At 38.9% G+C, this 11,128-nt stretch overlaps 1 protein-coding gene and 1 non-coding gene across 2 annotated transcripts; both read right to left on the bottom strand.

Moving 5' to 3' along the window:
• Positions 1–250: 250 nt before the first annotated feature.
• On the bottom strand, positions 251–11,125 carry LOC110045021 (putative ATP-dependent RNA helicase DHX40). The gene is made up of 16 exons (XM_089289135.1): positions 10,813–11,125; positions 10,097–10,260; positions 8,518–8,763; positions 7,333–7,531; positions 6,888–6,987; positions 6,643–6,729; positions 6,453–6,524; positions 6,059–6,169; positions 5,464–5,544; positions 4,532–4,804; positions 3,609–3,711; positions 3,392–3,501; positions 2,802–2,874; positions 1,963–2,049; positions 1,608–1,746; positions 251–1,515 (listed from the first exon to the last, which is right to left on the bottom strand). Exons 1-16 carry the CDS (start codon positions 11,102–11,104, stop codon positions 1,400–1,402), a joined length of 2,253 nt encoding a protein of 750 aa, XP_089145261.1. The 5' UTR covers positions 11,105–11,125; the 3' UTR covers positions 251–1,399.
• Trnal-uaa (transfer RNA leucine (anticodon UAA)) lies at positions 2,569–2,644 on the bottom strand. The gene has a single exon. It is a non-coding gene; the product is annotated as a tRNA-Leu (tRNA).
• Positions 11,126–11,128: the final 3 nt, after the last annotated feature.

The raw sequence follows: 11,128 nt of genomic DNA, 5'->3' as shown, positions 1-11,128 counted from the left end.
ATACAGACCACCTGCTCGGTTAATAAGAGCTAATTATGGACAATAATGGCCAGTTTTGATTCATGTAAGATTTAAGCGACAAAAAGAAAAGGTGTATAGACCGTTTATCTGCAAAAGACAAAGTTACATCTAGTTAAAACTGTGACGTTTTGATTTTTTTTGTAATCTACGGGGCAGGCGTTTAATTCAAAGGGGTGGGGAGAGACCGTCGGAGAAGGAAACTAGAAGCGCGAATGCCACGAGGGCCAAATTTCGAAAATGCCACTTTATTTTGCCTTTCTTTCAAAACGAGACCTTCAAATGACAATGCGCCCGGGGGTTAAAACCGAGCAATGAAGCCTTATTTCAGTTTGTTTCAAAATTGATGCAAGACCACCGGGCTATTTTTTTTAGCTCATCGCGACTTTTCAAAAGAAATTAAAGCACGAATTACGGAAAATTCCGTGATTTGTCCAAATGGCTAACAGTCTTGAACGACGCAAAGTTTAACATTCCGGCTTTCAAGCTAGGGTAATGCCAATGAAACGGCAATGAAAAATATAAACAATAACAATTCGATAAGTAATTGTAGTTAGGTGTCCCCAATTAGTGTACATTGTATGCTAGCGACTTCGACACACTAATAAAGTTCTTATCTTATCTTATTATTTGTGATGTCACAAATTAAAGTAAGTGTAAAGTGCGCGCGAAGTAATCTTCCTGACATTATTTTGCGTGTCCTCATACTGATTGTTATCCTTTTTTGCGTTTTTAGTGCTTGTAATTTCGCAAAGGGCTGCGAAGTAATTTGCACTCACCGCATGTGCTATTTCTTCAAACTATACGACAGTGGACAATTAATTAAATTCTAATTGTTCCCTTTCAAAACCCTGCAGCGTCAAGTCATAGGTGGTTGATCAGCTCTGTTTTTTGGGTATAATAGTTAATAAAATATGAAATATATGTACATATGTCAGTATTGAAAAATATGTAAAACAAACAATGAGTCATGCAATAAAGTAACTTGTTAGTTGTTACATAAAAAAACAGTCTTTACAAGTATTGTCCAGCAGGCTTGTGAAATTAACTAATTTGATGCGCTTTTTAAAAATGTCCAAAACAAAACTGACAAAAAATTGTCCTGCAATTCAGGGTCCAAAATCCACATAGCTCTTGCTACAGTGTATGTGAGCCTCCGTTAAACTATTCATCAACGTTTTTGTCGTGTGTCCCCATTCATGAAGTAAATAGCAGCACCTTTTGCATTGCACTTGATGCACATGATGCCGGGAGATCTGCTTGCTGCACCATAGTTAGTCTCCTCTGCTAACTATGGCTGCACGTGCCCTTCGGCATGGCGCTATCCACGTGCTGCCTGTCCTTATAAAAGCGTTTCACCTTCTCAGGCTTGTTACTCCAGTCACGTGTCCTGCTTTTGGTCACGTGCTCTTTTTCTCTCCATAAAGCGTTGCCTGGCAGCCGTAATAGAGTCTTCTGTGTTTCGCTTTGAAATTTTAACAACTTCAACGGAAGAATCTGAAACAAAATACGTAAAAGCTATTCTTCTAAACGAAAACAAAACATCTACAGCTGAACACGATAAACTGAAGCAACCGGTATAAACAAACCTGTTTGGTGTTGGTCAAGGTCACGTGAGTTCCCTTCATGACAACTGTCTGTTAGGTTCCCTTCAGCCCAGCCCGACAATGAATAACTGTCTACTTCATGTAACCTAGGCAGGAGGTCTCTCACCCAATCGTACCTTATCTACAGCGCAACAATGGGTAGAAAGAAAAAAAAAATGACCCCAAGTATAACATGAACCCAATTTCAAGAAACTGGTTAATTTAAGTAACGTCCAGATAGCTAGAGCGAGGTTTGAAATATGAAGAGCACAGTCTCTCAAAAAGAACTGAATGAAAAAAGGATAGCAGGTTAAATTTGTAAGACAAGATTCAGCGAGTATGGAAATAAATTACTGACCGGGCACACCGTTCTCACATAGATTTTTGAGGTCCATATGATATCATGAAATATTATCCACTCCAGCTGATCTTCACAACCAAACAACTACAGAAATTAAAACAATAATTTATCAAAAGTTAGAAGATCAATAAGGTTGTGCGCTAGCTCAGGAACAGGAATGTTCTTACTTGAAGAAACTATCGTAACATTTCGAAGTAACGGCTTCAGATTATCGCATTTGATTGACACGATGACCTTAAAGAAGTACCTCTTCTTGAGCATCAATAATCGCAGACTTCTAATTTATTATTAAAAATAACCTGCATTGAGGGGTTTTAAATTTGGCTGGGAGAACGCTGCATACAGTAATTTTGTTCCCCTGTCTCGTGGTCATCGTGGACCCACAAAACGTCGACGTTCAAATGCTGTTGTCTATAGTGGTCAAAGCACTTAGCTACACCTAGCTAATTCACAGCCATGCCACTTAAACTGGAAGAAGTAAATATATCAACTCAACAAAATATGCTTTAAAATCCCAACTGACGGGAGGTAGGCCAGTCGGCTATTTATAAGCATGTCCGAGGAGTTGAACTAGGGTCTACCGAGAAACAACTCTAGCTAAGTGGTCAGCCGGAGCGGGACTTGAACCCGCGGCCTCCGGATTTTAAGTCCGGCGCCCTAACCACTCGGCCACGCTAACACCTCAACGGGTTACCCGTCATTCAGCACACCCTTGGACTCTTTTTCCTTTTCTTCTCAAGCCTGTCCTGACTCCGCTTGCCCGATCAAAACGCTCTCTAAAGCACCCTGTAACAAGGTTACTCTCGGAATTCTGTAATATCGCCCGTGCTTCCTACCGTTGACGAAGGATGAATGTAAACTTGAGTGCCATGTCCATCCATCGTACGAAAGCTGTTTCCTGTGCTACTTCTATAAAAAGAGAGAAAAGCTACTGGTAGAAATCACAGCGAAGGTAGCAACAAAGTAACGTTTCCTGACGTAACATTACGTTAACTGCTTTAAAGACATCAGTTAAAAAACGACCCTCGGAGACCCAGGCGCAGCTAGTCGGGACGACGCGACATTTTCGGGCGACGCGATATTTTCGGGTGAAGGTTTGAGGTACATGTAAGTTATCGCTCGAAAATATCTCGTAGTTCCGACTAGCTACCGGCTGGGTCTCCGGGGATGTTCAAAAACGAACGTCAACATAGTATATCAGTAATCTTTTCCATGCCATTTTCTGGCCAGAGGCAGTTAAAAAGTTAGGTTAAAAACAACAGCCATTAGATTGCATGTGCTCTGATTGCGCTTTGGAAAACCAACAAAAAGATGATAAACGATTCAAAGTTCAAGGGAAAATAAGTGGTTTTTTCCCCCAAAAGAATGCCATTCAATTTCACACCAACTTAAAATAAACCGTACATGTAAATCAAAGATGGCCTACTTTCGAGCCACATTGCAGAAATATCCGCTACAAAGCGCTCTCCTGAGCAGATCTTTCGAGTTTGTACTTGGTTTCTCGGTAACTTGCTTTGGCACAGCGTTCTTATTAATCTGGAAAATTAAAAGAACAAGTTTTACTGGAAACGCATTATCCACGTGATAGGCGGCTAATCCGTGGCTACCAAACTTGTATAGGGAAACCTGATTGTTACACTCACTTGTCTTTGTAAAATGGTTTCCAGTTGACGATGAATGTTGTGCGCCATTTTTAGCGCTCGCCAATGAATGTAATGTTCACGACACCAGCGCGGAGGCGAGGAGCTGCAGAACGCAAAAGAGAAATGTGTTCTGTAAAATGGAAACTGTTCAGGAAGCTTTTTCAAAGATTCATTGCTTTCTCTGATTTAGCGCGGAAAGACGAAGCACTAAAGATTAGCCCCGAGGGCAACAGTGAGATTTGTTTCCCTGAGACCATCAATGTTTCCGGCGGGGCCACCCATTAGGTGTTTTTTATACTTCCCAACTCAAAATAGAAAAAACTGCGAAAAAATTATTTGCTTGGCGACGGCTTACAAATTTGCCGCGGTTTAAAGGTGCACGACCTGATCACGTGTGAGTCGCAAGTTCAAGTTACAAGTTTTTTTTTCCCTGAGGAGTTATTGAGTTTTGGTCGCCCAAGAGAGTTAGTGAGTTTTGACCCATGGCATGTGACACGTTCTCCTCCAATGGGAAAACGTATTTGAATTGGGAGGAATAGCAATGCATTTTAAAACATTTTGATCTCGACTGTAAGTCCTTCCGCTTCCGACACACACCTATGACGTATGAAACAATTCTGGTTACATTGCCTATCAGAACTCCACACAATCTTGTACAAAACTTGCCTAGTTCCAAGGCCTCAATATTTCGCCGATGCCAATCGTTTTAAGGTCACGCGGTCCGGTGCGAAAAGTGTGTGCCCCGGGCCGTTCGTCTCGGATATGTCACCGAAATCATCTGACCGTGAAGACCTGGGAGAAAGCCGCACAGGAACTACAGTAGGCAAGTACAAAACCAGAACTAGACTAAAAAAGAAGCCGGGTTTTTGACATTTCACGCTGCCAACAAATAAAGTTTGCTCTGCTTTTGTAATTTAAGTAACCTTGAATGGCATTTTCTGTAGACAAACAGAAGCGTGGCAAAGTCGTTTGTCCCGCCTGCTTGTTCCGCAAGATCCTTATGGGCCTTTGTAGCTGCTGATAAATTCCTTTTTCCCCCTGGAGTAACAAAAACATTTTCCACGGACAACATGGCAGCCACTGGAAGTACCAGGTCTGCACAATCAAGACTGGCCGAGAAAATAACAGTCCTGGAAAGGCCTGGAGAGAGCGGAAATTCTGTCATCTGGCGACCAAGGGAAGTGACATTGCCACCACTGAAAAATTAATTTATAATAGCAGTTATGATTCAGATGGAGAAAATTAAATGTAGAAGAGGATATCCTCCATTTGGCACAAAAATATGCTCAGATATTTGTCTGCAGACATTATTTGTTCCGAGAAGCAAGCATTTTTCTGAGAGTGAAGCCTGAGGAACACTTTGAGCTTCAAGGAACAGATAATGTCCAGGGACAGATATCCTAGCATATTTTTGAAGTCAAATGGAGGCTATTGTGGTTATTATCCTTTAAATATTTTCCCCTGCACATGCACTTTTGAACATTGGGACATATCAATCAGATATTCCCCAGTTTTAGCTGGGGCATGTTAGATAGATAGATAGATAGATAGATAGATAAACTTTATTTAAACACGATAATAATTAAAGCTAAAAGCTTGTGGGGTCGTGTATTTAAATTTAACTTTGCTAAAAATTTAAAATTACAATTAAAATGTTTAGATTACAATTCCTAGATTTACAATAATACAATGTTCAGTCACATGATGCATTTAAACCAATTGTATGTGAGCGAGAATGTTTGATGCATTGTAACTACTGTAAGTTGTGTTTCAAAATTTTGTTTGTAAAAACTTACATTATGAGAATCAAGTAGAACTGGTATCTTGAAGATAGGAATGAAAAACAAAGGTTTACCTGTCTAATGCACCAAAGTAGTAAAGCTGCTTTAATGCCTCTAAAATCATTCTTTCTTCTGGTGGATCAATGTATTGAAAGCTAAAAAAAAAACAACTGAATGTGTCAAATTAAAATCCTGCTCAGCATGGTATTACAAACAATAGATGACAATAAAATGGAAATATCAGGTGGGTTCTTCTCACTAGTGGGGGCACAGTGACCCCATGGTTAATGAGTTCGTCTACGGAATGAGCAGTCCAGGTTCAAGCCCTGTACATGCTGTTGCGTTCTTGGGCAAGACACTTTACTCTCACAGCATCCCTCTCCACCAAGGTGTATAAATGGGTATTGGTGAATTAATGCTGGGGGTAACCCTGCAATGGACTAGCATATCCTATCCAGGGGGGAGTAGAAATACATATACTCCTAGTCACTTCATGCTACAGAAACTGGAGATAAGTGCCCACCTGATGAGCCACCTGGATTGTATACAGAGTTTACCCACCTCTTCTCACTTAACAACTTTGTGGTTTTATTCATGCTATGTATTGTTAACATGTATCTGATTTTGGTTTTGAAATAAATATAAATTGCTATAGACAAGTTTATATACCCTAACACATCATGTATTCCCATGGACTTCAGATAAAGTATCACATGACCCAAGCTTGTCCTCTGAATCTCAGGGATCGTTTCTTCTGTCATCGCCATCTCATAAACTTCCCTAAAAGAGGAAATGAAGGTAAAATAAGGAAGATAGTTTCATGTTTGGTTTCTTTCTGGTTTTTGAAAATTTTAAGTCAAACTAAGATGCTGTAAAGATAAACTAAGGATACTGGACATCAGCCATGGAGTTTGAATTTTTTGACTAAACGTTAGATGAGAATCTGAGATACAAGTAACAAACCAACAACTAACAGTATTCATGCATGAAAAAGAGATACATACACTTTAAACATATCCTCAATTTAGTAGTTAGATAAGTTTTACTTTACATGCCATCTTACTTTGAATACAGTCGAAAGCACTTGCCAGGTGCAGTTCTACCAGCTCTTCCTGCCCTTTGAATAGCTTCAGACCTGGATGTGTTATAAAAGGAATCCAACAATTTTTTTTATGACACACAGAATGTAGCTAAAGAGGAAAAAAATAAGCACTGCTGCAGTTAACTATCCTTCAAAAATAACAGTTATGTACCTTGATATCAAAACAACATTGAGAGAGTCCAGTCTTGTGCGGGGATTGTAAGATAACTGTTTCACAAAACCACTGTCCACTACATACCTATAAGAAAATGATAAACTAAAGCAACATCATGGCGCAAGGGCCTTAGAATTATTAGATATGCAATGATTGTAGAGGATCAGAAAGTAATATGTGCAGAAAGCTGTGTTTGATTCCTAAAAAAAGTTAATATTAAATAAATGTTAAGTGCTGTTTACCTGATCCCTTCAATGGTTAGTGATGTTGCTGCAATGTTTGTTGCCACCACTACTTTCCGCACAGAACGACTTGGAGGATCAAATACTCTTTTCTGTAGTTCTGAAATAATAAGGAAATTTCAATTAGTACTCATTACATGTAGATACTGTACTGTTGAAATTTTGAAACAACCAAATAAATCAAATTAATAATAGAGTGAGAGTACATTCTTTCTTAGCCTGATACCAAATAACAGATGGGTAACAACAGACTGAGCATTGGTCCTTGCTCAATTTACTCCAGATCATGAAGTGCTAACACTCAAACTTGCCATGGCAGCTAATATTCAAATTGACAAACAAGCTTAGTGTTCCTCTTGCCCATTGTAACCACACCACAGTTTCTTTAGAAACCAATTATTTTGTGCAAAGAGACTTAAAAACCATTGAGCTCAACCACACAAACCTGTTGTCATGGATCCATACAGAGGCAGAATCAACATGGCTTCTACGTCACTATAATGAACATCATGACTGTAATCTACTTTCTCTGCGGCTTCAAACAGCTTGTCACAAGCATGTTCAATTTCTTCCTGACCCGTTAGGAAAACTAGTATATCTCCTGCACGCTCCTCAAAATGGATCCTCATTACTGTCTCCACAGCCTACAAACAATTTATTATTAATAACCATTTAGTATTTAGAGTTTGCAATTGCTAGGCTATAAAATTACTAATTATGCAATCTATTTAAGGTTCAAGACCATACATTCTCTTGGGGAGCGAAACATGGTGTCCCAATGGCTAGTTCGCTGAACTCCAGATCAAGTGGTTTGCCATGTTTGGGAAAATTTCTGTCAGAGTGTCACAGTGGCAGGACACATGAGTCTCAAGGTACATGTACCTCTCTCCACCAGGTGCACATGTATAAAGCATTAATGGCAAATTTAATGCTGTGATTGAAGTAACCTTGTGATGGATTAGCATCCTATCCAGGGAGAGTTGGGATATAAGTAAATAAGTAAATATACATTTATATAGTGCCATTTTCCACTAATTGTCCATGGCGCTTTACAATACTTTAAAATTAAAATCCTAATTCTTTAAAAACCTAAAATCCTAAATCCTAAAAGTTAAAATCCTAAGAATTAAATACGCTATATAATACAATTAGGCTACAGATAAAAAGTAAAAACTACAAATCAAATGCACGCTTAAAAAGATAAGTCTTAAGATTAGCCTTAAAAACTGCCTCTGATGATGAAAGTCTGATCTGGAGGGGTAGTTTATTCCAGAGCCTTGGTGCCGCCACGGAAAAAGCCCTTTCACCATACGTTTTAAGATTTGCTCTAGGCTCATCAATATACTTGCAATCACTTACATGTAATGCTGCAGAAAGCAAGATAAGCCCCAGCAGTATTGGATGCTTTTCTTCTTGTGCAGACTTTTTCACATAACAGGTTAGAACATATTCTACTTATTCTATTCAATAATTAAATTTAACACTAGAAAAAAACAAAATTTAAATGAGTTTTTAACCTGTTTATTACTTTATTTACTGTCTTTTTTGATGCTGTTAATGTAGAACGTATTGTACAGAACTTTACATTACATGTATATTACTAAACTATAATTTGCATTCAAAAACTCACCCTTTTCAAATAATTAGGAGTCTGCAAGTCCTTAACACCAACATAGTCCAAGAAAATATTCTTTACAGGATAGCAGCGACCAGGAATCTCAAAGACTGGACAGTCACCAAGGAATTCAGAGAACTTGTCATGATTTAATGTGGCTGACATGATGATAATCTTTGGAACTCTGGGAGGCTTATCTTTAGTAACTGAACTTTTCTTGTTATTATGAAAAAGCTTCCTCACAAGTCCAAATAGTATATCCTGTATAACAAAGTGTAATAAAGAAAAGCATATCATTGACTGCCATGGAGTGAAAAAAATACAGAATGTAGTTACTGTATGTACAGTACTGTCCATTCTACTGACATTTTAAAATTTAATTGCTGAATTAAGATACATACATGTATACAGGGCTCAAAGTTTATTTTTGGCTTTGGGAGCACTTGTGCGACCAGGTGTAAATTTTTAGGCGCACTGCCGAAATTCTAGGCGCAGAGTTAAAAATTTTAGGCGCACAGCTTCAAATACTTGGAGCACCTAGTCGAAAAGAATACTTAACGCTCCAAAAAGAGCGATTCAGGCTTCGTGTTGCAATATGGGCCTATTCTAGCAGTATTGAACACAACGAAAACAAATAAAAGAATCAGGATATTTCACACAAGGGTTATGCTTAGATATTAACTACCGACGTCGCTCCGTTGAGTATCCTCACTATCCAATTGCATGTTGTTTGCCTCCCTTTGAAATTCTGTTCAGGAAGATTCTTGATTTATTCAACATCTGGGTATTCATGAGAACTACCACGAACTTTGCTCATTTGGCTACTGCTTTCAAGCCATAGAACTCATGGACCGGCCCGTTCCGAAAACGCTAGACATTTTTGTGTGTCAGGCAAGCGAAAACAAAGCTTTCTTTACAAAACGCAGCATTCCATAACAGCTGTTCGCGAAGAAAGAGCACACGATTTAATTCTCATCCCCCGTTTCCATGCTTTCCGCTAGATCATCGATTATGCAAGAATTAAGCATGTGCTTCATTCCCTCATTTGCATGTGTCAGCAGAGTTGTTTACAACACAGAACTTGGGGAAAAAATGAACATTAGAGTTCGGAGAATCCACTGGGAAATTAGGCTTAAAGATGACGAATAGAACACACACCGATGAAAGGAAAATGGTGCAACTTTGTTATTTGGTGCCTGGTTGTGTTATATCTATGTTTATATTTATATTTATCAATCTGAGTACGTTATTATGGTCAGGTGAGTAAGCACTAGAGAAGTCGCACTGTACTTTGGCTTTTAAGGCGCGGGGGTGCGACCACACATGATTTTTTAGGTGCACAGCCAAAAATCTAGTCGCATATGCGACCAGTTGGTCGTTAACGTTCAGCCCTGGTATATAAGTACACCTCTATTGTAGGGAAATTTGAATGAACTCATACAAAGAATAAAAATGGGAGTTACCATGAAGAGTTTCAAACATCCATAACACTAATTATTATTGATAAAATGAAATCAAGATGAGAGGATCAAAATCCCATTTATATTGTATCTTCTAGTTAAATGTCTAAATGATTCACTTGCTTTACACTTACAGTGTCCAAACTTCTCTCATGAGCTTCATCTAAGATTATTACGCTGTACTTGCTGAGTGCAAAGTCATCAAGAAACTCTCGCAGGAGGCAGCCATCAGTCATGTACTTGATAAGGGTGTTATCGCTGGTGGCGTCATCAAAACGCACTTGATAACCAACAGTTTCTGGAAGTATGCACATGACAGTTGAATGTTTTTTTAAAGCACCCATTCCCTAGCCTGTTGTTGTAATTTACTTTCTTTCTAATAGACTGATTGACAAATGGATTGCTTTATTTATTCATTGACTCTGATCAATTAAACTCTTCCTATTCGAATTACTGAGTACTGATTGACAATCTGTTTCAGACAATGCCTGTCCAATGTCTATCTTTCTGTTTGTCTGGCATGTCCTTCCAACTGTCTGACACCTTAATTGTGTCTTACTGCTTACTCTTCTTCATGCTGTACGAATGATTGTCTGTCTGTCTGTCTGTCAGTCTGCCTGCCTTTCTGACTGACTGACAGAATTATTGATTCTTTGTACACCGGTCTTTTCTCACTGTTTCAGGCTAAATTAACAAATTTCTCAACCTGCCTCGTTCTTAAAGAGTTCTGGACTTGGTAATAACTCTTCGGTAGTTTTCTAGGGGCACCTGTACATGTGTCCCGAAACCTGCAGTGTCATATTAAATAAATTCTCACAGAACGTTTTAGTTGTCAAGAAAAAACCCTCACCTCCTAAATGATAATTCATTTCTTCCGAAACCCGCGTGGCTACAGAAATAGCCGCAATACGTCTTGGTTGAGTCACACCGATCATTTGTTTTCTGGATGTGTAACCAGCTTTGTGGAGAAACTGCGGAAGTTGTGTGGTCTTCCCGCTTCCTGTCTCTCCTACAACGACCAAAAAATCATTTTCTTCCACTGCTTTTACTAATTTGCTTCTATACTCTCTTATCGGTAGCTCGAGCTTGCCGAATTTAGAGGAGTCTAAGGTCTTTTCTCTTGACTTCAACTTGTCCGCCATTTTGTTTACAAATATAGATACCGC

The sequence above is a fragment of the Orbicella faveolata genome, unplaced genomic scaffold (genome assembly GCF_042242905.1).
Source record: "Orbicella faveolata isolate gen_17 unplaced genomic scaffold, um_ofav_v1 contig_2, whole genome shotgun sequence".
Lineage (NCBI taxonomy): Eukaryota > Metazoa > Cnidaria > Anthozoa > Scleractinia > Merulinidae > Orbicella > Orbicella faveolata.
Note: the sequence above shows the minus strand (reverse complement) of the source record. Positions and strands in the feature narration are given on the sequence as shown.